The following is a 16,216-nucleotide window of genomic DNA, read 5'->3' on the forward strand; positions in this document are numbered from 1 at the left end:
CAGTTACTTAGTCTCCCTCCAGACAACCAGCTGAGGAAAGTCTGAGTTCAATTAGACTCCACTCCACTGGCGCAAAACCCTTTTCCTGATACTTGCAAATTTATTTACACAAGATAAAACGTAAGTGAAGGCCTCCTTGGAATGGAGTTACCATCCACGTGCCACACAGACAATGATCCTACTACACACTCAACGCTAAACATCTTTGAGGGGCGGGGGAGGCACAAAATCTGTTAAAATAAACGTTAACTCCATTTAACTGATTTTGAAGTAAAGGTATTTCAAAATACAGCTTTAATTTGAAAGATGCAGAAACATTTTCCTGTCCTACAACGTCTTGGCCATTACACTTCTGCAAGTGTGATTCAGAGATTTTAAAACAGATTGTAGTAGCGACAACTTACGTTCGTCTTTAGACCTCTGTCAACCTAAGGAGTATTACGGGTGCTTACCAAGGTCATCTTCAACTTGTCTGTGACTGCTGAATTGTATTTATGAACTTTCTCTTTGATTTCTTCTTTGCTGAGATAATTGTGCGTTTCCTTCTCTTTCTCCACATCCTAGGAGAAAAACAAGGCATGCCACATGTGAGCAATCATAGAAAAAAATGCAGATAAGCCAGAATTCTTCACACACAAGACCACTGTGACTAACTACGGAGCAGTTTACACCTTGAAACACACACACACACACACACACTCTCTCTCTCTCTCTCTCTCTCTCTCTCTCACTCACTTGACACATTTCCCCCACTCAACGTCCAACTCAACCACAACTACGGGTCTCATCTCTTCAGACCGTAGTTCTTGAGGGATGTGTCAAAAACCATTTTGTCAGCAGCTAAAAGCAAGACTTCATTAAACATTATTTTGCAAAACTGTCTTTGCTGACTTTCCCTTCTGCAAAAAACACAATTCCCTTAAAGTACCTGCTAGCTTGGCTATTTCCACTTTAAATAATATTTAAAGACATATACCAAAATGTTCTCTTTAGCAAATTTTATGACCTTTATGATCCTGGAGCGTTACCGTATTATACAGTAGTTAATAAAAGTTAACTGGCACTAATCACTGATCTGTCAAATTATACGCAATCACCAGAAGGAAATTTATTTTCCACACGAATCCGAATGTAGCCAGACCTCCCCTACCCGCCCACTCTCAGCCCCATCCCTCCTGCCCCGCCCCACCCCTGCCTCCCCACTTCCTCCCTGCAGGGAACAATAGGGCTCTAATCACTGTGAAACATTCACTAGCGGTTTATCGGTTTATCGTCTCAGAGAGCTCAACCAGCGTATGGCAGATGCAAAGGCTACTACTGTATGATAGATGGCCAAGCTCCAGTGACCCCAGGAGCCAGGTTTATCGGGCACCTAACTTGTACTGCATTTACCTCTCCCAACAATTTAACAAGTAGGTGTTGTTATTCCAGCTTCCAGACGAGATCAAGTTCTAAGAAGTAAATTAACCTGCCCATAGAAACCTAACTATTATGCAGAAGTGGTGGAACTCATTGGAAGCCAGGCCCCGAAGTAACTCCAAACGTTTACTGAAATCAGTAGTTACTTCCACAGTGTGTCCTCACCGGATCCTCCTGATGGGCTAATTAGCACCCCCATATCACAGACGGACACTGAGACCTACAGAGACCAAGGGGCTTGGCTGAGGACAGCCCAACTAGTTGGGAGACCATGCTCAATTTTTACCCAGGCCCTCTATGCTGTTTCCACTGAACTGAACAGGTGCCCACAGTTCCCCTGTGGGCGTCTGAAAACTTAAAGAAAAGTTGCCTAATCAGATTCCAACCAGAGCAGCAACTCAGAAAGGAGAAAGGGACCTAATCTTCAAGACAAAAGGAGGAAGCATCATTAAAATCAAATGATTTATCCCCACAAATAAAGCCTTTGAAGAGGTGCCACTTTCCCAGAGACTACACCATACCATCCTCACCACTGGAGACCCTCCAAGCAGGCATCTGTCGACGCCCCCCCACCGCTGCCCCCAGCCAGCTAGTGCTACACCCTACACAAGCAACCGGCTAGTTCTGAGCCCGCACAGGCCCCAGAAGACGATAAAGTGGCCCCTGATCCATTCAGGCCTCAAGTCCTTGGATTCTAGACCCTGAGAGGGGTGTGCCGACTATAAATTATCTCAGAAACTTCCATTCCCGCGTGGTCCTGAGGGAGTCTGGCGGGCCACCATCAGGAGAAAAACGCTGGAGGAGCGTCAGCTCAGACGGGATGGTCCTTCCCTAGGCTCCCGCAGCGGCATTCTATCTGCCGGTGTGAAACCCCACGCAATCTTTTTTACGGTGTCATGGGGCAGGGGGGCTGCTGATTAAAATACCTTTTCAGCAGCTTCAATGTCTCTTTCCAAGGAAGTTTAAAACACACCCTGCATCCCTGCCTGCCCTGCTTGCACCCCATTTGCACGGTGTGGGTGCAACGCCGGCAGGGCAAAGGGGTGTGGACAGTGCCCGAGCCAGCAGGACCCCAGTCCTGGTCCTGCTTGGCCGCCGCTAAGCCTGCGCTCGGGCTTCCTACCCTTTCCTAGGCTGTTCCCTGGTCCTGAAGGTGCTCCCTGGCCCAATGGGTAATTTTGCAAAGAGCTGATGTCCTCATTGGTGTGACAGACGGGGCCAGACGGTTCCATCGGAGGAATCATAGACACCAAAGACTCAAGATTTAATGCCTTACAAAGTAGCTAATTACAGGAATACTGTGGCTTATATACACCCCGGGACTTACCACTTAAGAAGCCAGAAGTCTAAGAACGAAGGGAGGAGAAGGGGTGAGGGAGCAACTGAGAGCAAACAGCAGAGTCAAGCAGTCAGTTCGGTCAGTCCTGTTATTTTTTTTTTTAGTTAAGTTTATTGGGGCAACATAGGTAGATGACATTATATAAATCTCAGGTGGACAACTTTATATGCAGTGTCTATATACGCAATTGTGTGCTCACTACTCAAAATCGAATTTCCTCTGGTGCCCATGTAGTTGACCCCCTTTACCCTCTTCGTCCGCCCCCAAGCCTCTCCCCACGGTCCCATCATTCTGTTGTCTGTATCTGTGAGTTTCTTTTGTTTGCTCATTCGTTGCCTTTTGCTTCATATCCCACATGTGAGTGAAATCACGTGGTTCCCGTCCCTTTCCGCCTGACTGACTTCACTGAGCATCAGTGTGATCGGTTCTGTCACAGGTCTGGCAGATGCTACTGGACTTAGGCCCCTCACAGCGGCCTTCCCAGGGGCCTGAGGACAGTGACAGGAGCGAGCCAGTCTGGGAAGGGACGCGTCCTCTGGCCGGTCTGCACACGAACAACAGGCACACGCTTGTGTAATAGCGCTCTTGCCTTCTCAGAGATTAAAACCCCAGGAAGAGCTCTTCCAAGGCCGAACCCTCATTGTTAAAAGACCAACTGGAAAGTAAATCTGAGAAGCAGCTAAAACCTAAAAGGCTGCGATCCTGTATTATTTTTATTGAGATATAACTGACGTGTAACACTGTATTCATTTTAAGTGTACAACATACGGATTTGACATATGTATATATTGCAAAATGATCACCATGATAGGTTAACACCCATCACCTTACAGTTATAATTTTTTTTCTTGTGATGAGAATTTTCAAGATTTATTCTTATATGATCCTGGAGTTTTAAGGCAACTGATAGAGGAGCATTTGCACACACCAAGGCCTGCTCACTGAGCAAATGTTCGACGGGCTTCCACTAAGCGCCAGGCACTTGCCTGGGCATGGGGACATCACCTGCGCCCTCACGGCACTACTGCCCGGCACAGGTGGAGTACGAGTGAGGAGCGTCACGGAATAACTGAGCCGGCTTCTCTGAGTTATTAAGGGGTCCAGCCACAGGGGGGAAGACACAGGTGTCACAAACTCAGGCCCTTGGATTTCCTCCCACTGGATTTGTTCAGCGTCCGAGTGGGAGAAACTCTCGATTTGGAAAACTTCCAAACTGTGTACCTCTTTAAAAGAGACCCCATTTCTGCCCTGGCCAGGTGGTTGTCAACCCATATACCAAAAGGCTGTGGGTTCAATTCCGGATCAGGACATATGCCTGGGTTGTGGGTTTGATCCCCATTGGGGTGCCCATGAAAGGCAACCAATTCACGTTCCTCTCTCATGTCGATGTTTTCTCTCCCCCTGTCCTAAAACCAATGAACGTGTCCTCAGGTGAGGATGAGAGAGAGAGAGAGAGAGAGAGAGAGGGAGAGAGACAGACAGACACACCTCCTTTCCTCTCACATGGGGAAGAATCTGCCTGCCCTTCCACCAAATACAAGGCCTTTGGGAAAGCAGCTGTCTCAGCAGGAAGGAGGTGGGAGACCTGGGAGCCAGAGGGAGAAGTAGGTGTAATGGGCACCAAGAAAGAAAGCCCAGAAGAGAGAGGGGGGAAAAAATCCTGTACGGCCCTGGCTAGGTGGTTCAGCCGGTTAGGGTGCTGTCCCGTACACCAAAAGGCTGTGGGTCTGACCCCCGGTCAGGGCACATACCTAGGTTGCAGGTTTGATCCCAGAGACGTGGTGCATGCCTCACATCAGTCTCTCTCTCCTCCCCCCCTCTTCCTCTCTCCTTCCCCCCCTTCCTTTCCTCTCTCTCTAAAATAAACAAACATATCCTTGGGTGAGGATTAAAAAAAAAAGAATTTAAAAAACCCAGGGTGGCGGGTGTGGAGCAGATAAAGCCGTGCAAACACTGAGTAACGTTTAATTGCAGCGGTGAGAAGAGGAAACGGCACGGGGTGCAGCCGACTGCAAACGTATGGGTTGTTGTTCTTGGCAGCCCAGGAGGGCACGATGCCACGCCTGAGAGCGTTTGTTGGGGAGGCTGAAGTCATCTTTTTTTTTTATAAGCCACTTTTCTTTTATATTCCCCAGATCCTTCAGCTTCTCAGAGGGAGGGCTCTTCTATGCAAAGTTACAAACCCTAGACTCTTCTCTCATGTTTTCAGCCAGCAAGCCCTGGAGCGCTGCTCCTGGGTTACCCTCAGTTCCGGGGTGGGGTCCTGTCTCTGCTCCCCCACCCCCAGTGCACTTTCTCATAAGGGACACACCCTGCCTCACAGACACCCGGGAATCCTCGTGCCACGGGCCTGATCTCATGTTCGAACAACTCACAAATCAGATCTTCCCAGAACACACCCCTACAGACATGGGCAGGGCGTCGGAGAACTATTTATACTCTTCTTGCTAACTTCTCTGTAATTCTGAAATCCTGTCAGAACCTTACAAAATTAAGGTTGAAACAGCAAAAACAAGCAAACAACCTGACACAAAGCCACTGGGAGTGTCTGTGTTCCGGAGAGCGGGCGAGAGGACGCACAGGCGCCGACCACGCCCTCTACTGCGGCCTGCTGAGGGCGGGAGGTCTGAGGCACAGGTCCGCCACTTCAGCTGTGTGACCACAGGCACGCTATTGAACCTCTCTGAGCTGCAGTTTCCCCATCTCATTAGAATGTGCAAACCTTCACATACTTTATAGAATTGTTAGGAAAATATAACACAGTCTACGATTCAACAACTTTTTACTGAGGGCCTAGTGGTATCTGGCTCTGTGCCAACACTTAAAGCTGGGAAAGCGAGCTGTGGTCCCTGCCTTGCCCCCTTTGCTCGGCTGACAGCCTAGTCACGTTTGTCTCACTTCCACCATTCCACCCGCTTTGGGGTTGTTTGTTTGTTTGTTTGTTTGTTGTTTGTTTTCGTCTTCCGGGTTTCGCACCACAGACCTCTTCAAGAAATAAGGCTACTGACCCCCTTTTTTAATGCAAATAGCATAGATCTTCTAAGCCAGTGGGGGACAATGTAGGCACAGTGCCTGGTGACAGGGGCATGGCAGACACTCATAAACGGTGCCATCATCTCTCCGTTGGTGGTCCCACAGCCCTCACATGGAGTCGCTCCGACTCCCGGCCAGCCGTGAGGGCCAGCCCGGGGCCGCGGGAAAGCGTAAACTTACTAAAGCCGACAGGTGCTCGAGCTTTCTCTAAGTGAGGCTGTATTCCACACTCAAGGATCCCCACTTTTCCTCATTTCTAGTTGCAGAGACAGGCGATCGCCTGCTGATGCCTCCAACTGGTACTCAGTGCAATACACACAGAACATGTGCCCGTCTTGTGCACAGAATAAAGCATCGAGCACCCCCACCCTGAGACTGCTGGTCCTTGGAGCAGGGCCCCTTGCGCAGATGGAATTCAGGGACAGCGTGAGTGGAACGGAGTCTCGGGGATGGCTGCTTCAGAGGCCTTCCTGCCAGGCTCTGTTCCAACAGAGACACCAGACAAAGAATCAAGGACTAACTAAAACAGACAGTCTCCTCTGGGAGAGGTCTTTCCACGGCAATCAGGCAGGGACCTATAAGCAAACCAGTGCACTAGAGCAAGGCAATAAGCAAGTTATCTTCAGGAGCTCGGGAGCAGGCTGTTCTGGGGCTTGAAGAAACCTTCGACACATCAAGTTAAGGCACTCCTGGATCAGATTTTAAAGTATGATTAGCAGGAAAAAACTGTTCTGAGATGTACTTCAGGTATGGAAACCCTGTGATAAACACAGGTAGGGGCTGTCACCCAGAGCTAAACCTGCAAAGCCCTCAGAGGGTATTTCAGGCTCGGAGCTCGTTTTGCTCAACCCTCCAGATTGTGTGTAGGGAGGGAGGGAGAGCCACAGGGGACAGGTCCTCCTATCTAGTCGACGGGGTCTGTCAGGCGTTCTACACCTTCAGCACCACAGAGGTAAAAGCAGGCAGGGGTGCTGAGGAGGCCCAGAAAGTTTCACAAAGAAGGATCTGTGTTGCTGGTACACACGGCGCTGTCCGACAGCATTCCCGCACCTGCAGGGGTGGAAATGCCCTGAACCTGTGCCGTCCAAAGAGGAGCCGCGGCGCACGTGGCATCTGAGCACGTGAAATGAGGAAGGACTCCCACACTTTACTTAACTGTCGATAACTCAGAAGTGAGCAGCCGCATGTGGTTTGGGGTGCTCTACCGGACAGGGCGAACCCGGAATGTGACGTGCACGGGTGCGAGTGAGGCACGACGGGGGGAACCCAGAAGACAGCAATGTAAAACGCTCAAAGTCAAAGGAACTGTTCTAGAGCAAACAAGATTCTGTTCCTGGAGGGAAGGAGCTGGAACAGTTGTTTCTGGGTGAGGGCCACGGCTATTCTTGACCTTAAAAGCACAGTGTGCTGCTGGCTGCGTGTTCTCACGGTACCAGCACTGACCGTTGGCGAGGGCCATGTCCAGAGACGCTTATCTTGGTGTCCAGCCATGCGTGCTGATTCATCCTGTCCACTCCAGCGTTTTTCCCCTGCCAGATGGGAAGGTTTTTCTTTTCCCCCCTTTTTTTTTAAATGGCAGGATAGAGAGCTGGGGCTCTATCTCCATGTATGTGAGGATTCAGAGACTCATGGTGCCCAAATTCAGCTGGTGGGCAACTCTCCCAGGCAGCCCCCGTTTGCTGTTCACGTTTCCAGTAGCGAAGAAACAGGTCGGGCAGACTGCAACAGCTCCCTCACCGTCCTTCTGTCAAGAGATGAGTCACTGGTACGTCAGGGCAGAAAAGGGAAACGGGGAAACGGGGAAACGGGGCGGTTGCGAGGACCTGCGCAGCGCACACGACACTGAGCAACCGAAGGGCGCCCCTTTCCCAAAGAATGCCCTGAGGGACCCCGGGTCCTCCAGGATGGTCTACGGTCAGAAAGGGCACCGCTCCTCCTCCCTTCTCACTGCTAAAGGCTCTGACCAGTCCTGCTGGTAAGAAACCTTTGTAAGCACACAGCGAGGAAACTTTCATAATGTTACAAGTGTGGCATTCATTAATTATGTATGAGCGAATGGGTACATTATACAGGAACAGATATTTCTTTTCTTATTAATTATTCACTTAGTGAGTGGTTTCTGTATTCATTAGGGGACATTATTAGCAAACTCAAAGCACATATGTTGAACCTGACAATTTTAAACAACGTCTTTGTCCCCAAGGCTACTTGTTAAACAAAGAGAACAGCAGAAGGGAGGCCTAGGTGGGTGTTTTAGATAACTTCTAATACAATGGACTTCAAAATTAGAACTAGGCAGCACCTTAAAAACATGCAACACTGTACTAGCCTTCTCTCAGAGGCACTTGGGAGAGAGGGAGACCAAAGTGTGCCTTCTACTTCCTGCCTTTAAACTCTTCGGCCGCATCCCCTACCACGCACAACCAACCACCCTTCCACGCAGCCATGCTGAACTCTCCCCTAAGAGCGCTGCGTGCACACCCCACCCCGCTCTCCCCTGTGATCCTCCCGTTCGAGGACCATGCCACCCAGGAAGCTGGCCTACCCCAACTGCCCTCACTTCCCTCTCTATCTCAGGAACCCCTAGGCTACCCCATCAATGCAGATTTAGCACCCACAGCACCTCCCACGGTTTGCTGTTTCTGTGTGCGCTCTTGCCTCCCAACAAACCAACAGTGGTTCCAGTCTCTCACTCCCAAACACTGTGCTGGAACTAGCTCGGTGCTGCACACAGAGGAGGGGCTCCGCTCCTTCCCAATGATTCTGTCTGGCCCCACAGCCCACGGCTTCGAGACTGCATTTACAATCCATCCTCTTTTGCACATTTTATCAATCCGCATGAAGTTTTTGGTTTGCTTCTCAAAACTGAATGAATCTGCAAGGGCACACAAAAGGCCTTTATAACACCAGATACAAGTTTTATATGCTTCTGTTATCCATCTGCACCATCAAAGAAGAGAGTCCTTCAAAGCGTGCCCCTTCAATGCCCTCGCACACCCGGGGCAGGGAGAGCAGGCACAAGCCCAGCATGTTAATAAGATTAATTGCAGTTGTGATACACATTAAAAGAGTTTCATCTGGGCCTTGCATGACCTCACTTTTCAAACCCCCCGGTTACCAGTCCGCCATACCCTATATGGTTGTACTTTAGAAACTGGGTCGCGTGCCAATAGTCAAACAGCCACTCACTTGTTTGGAGCCAGAAAACAAACTTGGAGGTGGACCAGTCTCCCCAGAGTGCCCCAGCTTGAGGTCCCAACCTCGGAGCATACCAGATTACACCCAGACTTAGAAATCCCAGGTTGACAAGTTCTCAAAGGCAGTCTATTAAGATGCTATTCATTTCTGAAAGGTGATACACTTCACGACTGATTTAACTTTCTTCAAATTCTAATGAGCTAGGTAACAAAGAAAGGAAAGATTATTAGAGGCCTCAGAGCCAAACACATCCAACTGCAGCCAATCAGCGTTGGTAATTAGAAGAATGTGGCCGATGGTGAGTCAGCACTCTATCCACCTCAGCCCACCTCTCTTGAGGTCTCAGAACCTCAATGGATTCCTAGGTTTTCAACACCAGGCATGTCCTCAGAAACTCAGCTACCCTAATTATTAAGAGAGCACTGGGGCCCTGGCTGGTGTAGCTCAGTGGATTGAGTGCTGGCCTATGAACCCAAGGGTCACCGGTTGGTTCGGTTCCCAGCCTAGGGTGCATGCCTACGTTGTGAGCCAGGTCCGCAGTGGGGGGAGCACAGGAGGCAACCGCACATTGATATCTCCCTCTCTCTCTCTCTCATCCCCTCTGTCTAGGAATACATAAATAAAATCTTTAAAAAAAAAAAAAGGGAGGGCCCTGGCCTGGCAGCTCAGTTGGTCAGAGCACCGTCTCCATAGCCAAGGTTGCAGGTTTGCTCCCCTATCAGGGCACATAAATAAGTGGAACAAGTCGATGTTTTGATGTTTCTCTCTAATCAATAAATATTTTTAAAGAGCACTGGACTTTCAGTAATAAACTTTCTAAGACTCTATACCATCCACAACACTATCCTAATCAGGTACCTACAAAGTAAATGCACTGGGTATTATGAAAATTTACTGGAAAAATAAATACAAGAGATGCAGGGCAGCCAGGAGGGAAGTAAGACCAGCACTACAATGCCAAGCACTGACACAATGCCCACCCCAAGGGCCTCCAGCAGCCACCCTTCTCTCGCTAACAGCAATTACAACTGTGGCTCTGGAGTCACGGTCACTAATTCAGGGTAGCCCAGAGATACCAGAGGCTCCTACAAAGGTCAGAGTTTGAAGGTCAGGCCCACCACATCCTTTATGGAACCTGTGAACCCTGGTGATAAGGGCCAGTTCTCCAGACGGGAAATGAGCCGGCTCATTTGGAGGCGAGCCAACACAGGAAGCACAAAGGAATGCTGCAGCAACCGAGGAGGACCCAGGTGGGGCCCATCTGGGCAGCTAGGCAGGCTCCAGGTTGCTTCAGCTCGCTCCAGCTCCACCGACAGCCGGAATCTGAAAGTAAGGGCAAAGGCTTGCAAAGAGACCCACCACCTTGCTAGCTGAAACCTGATGTGAACAGAGGCCAGAGTCTCAAGAAGATTAGAAATGTCTGCAGACCAGCACTCCAAGAAAAATGATCAGAAGCAAGCTTCTCCAAATTCTATCTGACGTCTTCTTCCTTGCCAATTAGAACATGGGGTCTAAGTTGCCACCACATAGTAAAAGATTTAAAAGCAACTTAGGTTCTGTATTTTCAAGCAACACAGAGTTGAAAAGGGGATGACAACGTACTTGTTCAGGATGACAGTTAAGTCACCTTAACTCCTTAAGGCCTGGATCTGTGAATCCCCGACTCGCACTCACTGTGGCCTTCCCAGTGCACTAGTCCAAACGTCAGCGAAGCGCTCTCACACCCCTGCAGGGACCAGGCGGCACCGCAGGAGCAGAGACAACAGGCAGAGACTTCTAAGCCAGACGTCCAGACCATGGTTTTTTGGTTCGTTTTAAATAGACAAATTTGAAAGTCTGAAGGGGGCCACAAGAAGTTAAACTGTTTTATATCCCTCGTTCCCACTAATTCAATCCACCCTCGCTTCCTGAATTCTCCGCCCCTCCGGCCCACGCTCCACTCAAGATGGCTCTTTCGATTAAGTCTATTCACAGCCTTTACAAGGCACAGCCGAAGTACCAAGTATACAAGGACTCATTCTTCTGCTGCAGGCAATACATGACGAAGAACAAAGAAAGACAGCCGCTGCTGCCCTCCAAGGCAGAAGCAACGCACGGCCCCTGGAGAACACGCCACAGCCAAGTTCACCTGAGCAGCCATTTCTTTCACAAGGTGCAGCCCACAGTGTTGGGTTTATCTGAGGAATTAGCGTCCTCCTTCCTACCAAGGTGAAAGTACTCTGGGGTAATTAAAAAATATGTTAGAGCAATTCAAAGAAAAGTCAGGTGGAGGCCTGACAGACTGGTTCAATTGGCCGGGTGTCATCCTGCCAAGGGAAAGGTCGCAGGTTTGATTCCTGGCCAGGGCACATGCCTGTGTTGCAGGTCTGGCCCCTGGGGTTGGGATGAGTGTGAGACAATCAATCGATGTTCCTCTCCCTTTCTTTCTCCCTCCCCTCCCCGCTCTCTAAATAAATAAATAAACAAATAAAATACATCAGGTGGATTTGTACCTTAAAGAGCTGCACAGAAGCAATTTCTAAAGATACTCTTTTCTACAGAAATCGTCTCCTGCCTGCCAGCTCCGTTGCTGACGGCGGGGGGGGGGGGGGGGGGGCGGGGACACGACAAATCCCCAGGAAAATGCCAGGGGCGCAAGGTTGGTCAGTCAGAGGCTTGTGGGCAGTCAGGCCACATGCAAAGACTGGATGGGGAGAGAGGCCAGAAAGGCAGACCCCCTGCAGGCAGAATGCCCGAGGGCCTGGTACCCACAGCCCACCTCCTCCCACCTCACTGAGCCCAGCCCGAGGCTGGCTCCCTGCCGGGACCTTTCAGGGTGCAGGCAGGGCCCAAAACAAACGTTTAAAATTTATACTTAGAAGGGGCGAAATTATCTTTTCAATACACCTCCCCCATTCGGCTTCCCTTTCCTTTCTGCTCCCTCTTCCAAACCCCGGACAGGCAGAACTAGCCAGCCCAATTGCCCGGCAGGGACTGAGGAGGGGAAGAGGCAGACACGCTGCCCTTAGTGAATCTATCAAGGCCAAGTTCCAGACCCGGCACCACACCCTTCACCACCTGACTCAGAATCCTTACAAGCACACTGTAATTGCCTATTCCTCTTCCTCTGTTTTGTAAATAGGAAAACGGGGGCTTAGGAGGTTGTGTAAGGTTGTCTGATTCAAAACCAATTAAGCCGAGGAGGAGGAGGAGGAGGAGGAGGAGGAGGAGGAGGGAGAGACCTCAGATAAGAACAGGGAAAACTGCCTCAACCCTGGGGTTTGTGCAGGGCTGGCTTCGGGAGGCTTAGTTGTTCTGACACACAATATCCAACCTGAATTTGGGAGGGTGAAGTACTAATACAACCAGCGATGTACTAGAGAATTACTAATCACACCAGGAGCACAGAGAATTAGCTTAACAATTAAACACTGTGTGACCAGCATTGAGGAAATAGGTAAATAAATAAATACCTTTGGATTTTAAGAGGGACCCACACAGGAGTTGTTTACATGAAGCCCACAGAAGAGGCTTTTACTTGGAAAACATTCCGAGCAGAAACTGTGTATCAGGTAAGACGAACTACGTGCCTAAAGACTAGAAGAAAAGATTACAAAATGTTAACAGTGTTTATGACTGATTGGTGAGGTGTGAGATGGCATTTTTCTTTTTCTCTACCAACTTCTCCAAAATCTGTACGACCGTTCATCGGGAAAAAAGTAAAATCGAGGAAGGGGAAAAAAAAAAAAAGACTTTCATGTATAAAAAAATTAAATTAAAAAACATTCTTGGAAACAAAAGTAAACACAAAGCAGTTCAGCACTTTGCCGGAAGAACTGAACACCCTTTGATGGGCCGACCGCAGCTGGGGGGCGGGGGAGCTCCCGCACCCAGACAAGAGAAGGGCCCCGAGGTGGCAAGGCCCACTCCACTTCGCAGCCAGCCGCGCTTGCAGAGATCCACGCAAGGGCGTTGCTGCAGAGCAAACCAGAGGGCTCCTCAGTAAAAACAAGCCCTTGTGATCTGGGAAATAAAAGTATGTATGTATGTATTTTAAATCATACTGCTTTTGCCAAAAAGGAACGGTAGGCGTTTTCTAACACCACCCTATCGGTTCACCAATTTATAGATAACAGCTACCCCAGAGCTGCCCGATTTACATTTTCTTTGTTGTGCTGCTCGTTCAACCTGAAGGCTCCCCCGCCCTCCGGCTCTGTTTTCCTCCTGGCGCGCACAGGAAGGCCGAGCCCCGGAGGAAGCACCTCCCGCCCCACCTTTCCTCGGCGCCGGGGTCAAAGACCAGGCAGGTCCCACGGCCCGGGTCGGGTCAGGCCAGCCCGCGAGGTGGCGGGGCTGGACGAGGAGAGGGGCCGCTCAGCTGCGCAGTGTGGACAGGAAGCCTGCTACAAGTAAGATCTGATTTGCTGTGGGAGGAAAGAAGGAGACAGTTAATGAGTGTTAGCATCAGGGGTCTGAAGCGAGCGCGGACACGGCTGCACGGCTGTCCGTCACCGAACTACGGGGGGGGGGCCCCGGCCAGGAGGCGCGCAGCCGACCCTGGAAGGGGAGGGTCACACGCGGTCCTCCGCACAGGACGAGCGCCTGCGTGGAGCTGCGTCCGTAGCCACACAGGTGGCCCCGGGGGCCCCGGAGCCGTGGTGCCCAGCACATCTAAGGAAGCCCGAAGGCGAGAAGGCCCACATCACATTCGCAAGTTCTGGGGCTGCCCCCTCACACACAGATGGGAGTGTTTAGGCCACCAATTCCCCTGCCCGGGGACTCTGTCATAAAGTCCTCTTACCTGTATAACGAACACAACTTTTAAAACAGCCACTTAATGAATGTCCTACAAAAGAGCTGAGAATATTTTGAATCAAAAGGTACTTGTTTCCCAAGGTTACACAAATCACGTTGTTCAACTCCTGATTACAAAATCATTTCCAGGTGTAACGCGAGTTTTTGCAAGTTTTTCTAGGGTATGCGTGGCATGTAAAATTCTTTCAACTGAGGAACTTACTTCCTCAGGAACAACCTTTTTTTTTCCTTCCAAAAAGATCAAAATTAAAATAGTCAACTTCCAAGTCCCACTCTATTGAGAACCATCCCCCCAGTCACCAAGTTTTCTGAGGCTCCAAGCCTAGCTTAAAAAGAAAGGAGAGCCCTGACAGGTGTGGCTCAGTTGGCTGGCCGTCGACCTGCAAAGCCAAAGGTCTCCAGTTCGATTCCCAGTCAGGGCACATACCTGGGTTTCGGGTTCAGTCCCCGCCCTGGGTGTGTGCCAGAGGCAACTGATCAATGTTTCTCTCTCACATCAATGTTTCTCTCCTTTCTTCCTCCCTTCCCCTCTCTCTAAAAATAAATAAAATCTTTTTTAAAAAAGAAAAAACACGGGATTGGTAAATGCCCCAGGCTGGCTGGGTGATACACCTGCATTACTGATGGAGAAGTGGAGGCCAAGTATTGGCCCACGTTTTTGAACAACAGTGAGATCTAATGTAGCCCTTGAGGTGGAAATTTTTACCCCACTGTACAGATGCATGAACCAGGACTAAGGTCACAGCAGTAGAATACAAACACGAGGCCTGGCCAACTCCAAAACCATGCCCTTTCTATTCCTACCAAACAGCCTCTAGAGCCCAGGAGAAAAATCTGTTGCCAACTAGCTGGGTGACATCAGAAAGTACATAACAGGTGGTTGTTTGTTTTTTTTAACCTCTTAATAGGGAAGGAAGGCTTCCTCTCTCCACCCAGCAGTCTCAGCCCTCTACAGGGGTAGAGGTCTGGAAGGAGAAAGGAGGCGGGCCTGCATTGCCAACCCCCCCAGCCCCGCCCCTCTATTCTCACTTGGGGGCCAACATTCTGCGATGACCCTGTAGGGGGAGCTATCCCCGTCAGCTTTATCTGTTATCAGCAATAAGGGTACATTTTGGTCTCCATCTTCCCTACTCCTGTCTTCCTTCTCAACTGATTCAAACTCAGGCAGGGAAACAATGAAATCTGGTCCTCCTTGAATACCCCAGTACCAGTAAAATGCAGACATTTCTCAGACAGAAATTCTATTAGTCCAAAATAGAAGTTATGACTCTCTTCACTTAAAGAACTTGTAAGAGAAAAAACGTACACACACACACACACTCTGAACTGAAAAACATTTTCAGACATTAACAAATGCAAGCTGTTAACAAGTGCACTTCCTTTCACAAAATAAATGTTCCCCAGCTGAAGAAGATACTTATTTTTGAAAGCACAGATACTGTTTTAAAAACAAAAACACGCCTTAGAAATGTCCAGTGCCGCCTGAGGCAGAGGCAAGGCATTGGTGGCTGCCCTCCCCACCTGGTGGAGATATTCTTATCTGGCTTCTGAGCCAAGGGCTTCTGCCTCCACGCCCTGACTCTGTCAACACTTCCCAGCCACTCCCATCTCAACCAGTTTCTCTCCCACTTTCTTTTCTGTCCCCACTTCCCTGATTTTCATGTGAAAAATTAGGTCTCTTTGTGTACACTACTGATAAATTATATTTTCCTTTCTGTCTAATAAGTGGGCCAATCTTAGCTTTCGTTCAACAAATACTTGTTAACCGCCTAAACATTTAGCAAACAGTTGTGAGGCACTGGGAGAGAACAACGAAGAGAGCTCAGGGCCTGCCCGTGGGGGCAGCAATGGGAGTGAACAGTGGCGCTGAGGAGGATGAAGTGACAGGTGGCACAGAGGGAGCCCGGCAGAGGAAACCAGAGGAAACCTGGAACAGGCGGCCTGGAGGAGGTGGGATCTAACCTGGAGGCTGCCTCGAATATTTGTAAGTTCTTCTGTACAAGATAAAGTCACTCCTAGTTTGCTTCCTTCCCCTTGTTATCCAGAGCTCATAAGACCAGAGAGAAGTAGCCAGAGCACCTAATGGAAGGCTTTAGAAAACCAGAATAGACAGCTCAAATCAGCTAATTTTAGACAAGAGAAAATACTGTAGCATGCTACTGAAGAGTATTTTTAGAGTCTGTTTCAGCTAACCATTATGAACTTCTCAGTAGAAAGGAAGCAAAAAAGAAAAAGAAAGAAAATGATTTCAAATTTATTATAAGGAAAAATGGTTTTCCTTTTTGGCACCTCATTTTTTTCATCCTGAAACAAAAAATAAGCAACTGACATTCTGTAACGAATTCCATTCTGTGCCTAAACACCCTAAGTATTTGCTTTGTACTTGGGGAAGAAAGTTGCCTGCAGCTGTTATTCCTCACTGCATACCTTGAG

General features: G+C 49.3%; 1 protein-coding gene across 1 annotated transcript in view; it reads right to left on the reverse strand.

Annotated features, from left to right (window-relative positions):
* Nucleotides 1-16,216, reverse strand: part of RASSF3 (Ras association domain family member 3) — a 72,621-nt gene that overhangs the window by 10,331 nt on the left and 46,074 nt on the right. Inside the window, exon 2 of the mRNA XM_053921209.1 lies at nt 453-560. Coding sequence (XP_053777184.1) covers nt 453-560 — 108 coding nt within the window. The remainder of the gene's footprint in view (nt 1-452; nt 561-16,216) is intronic.

The sequence above is a fragment of the Desmodus rotundus genome, chromosome 3 (genome assembly GCF_022682495.2).
Source record: "Desmodus rotundus isolate HL8 chromosome 3, HLdesRot8A.1, whole genome shotgun sequence".
Lineage (NCBI taxonomy): Eukaryota > Metazoa > Chordata > Mammalia > Chiroptera > Phyllostomidae > Desmodus > Desmodus rotundus.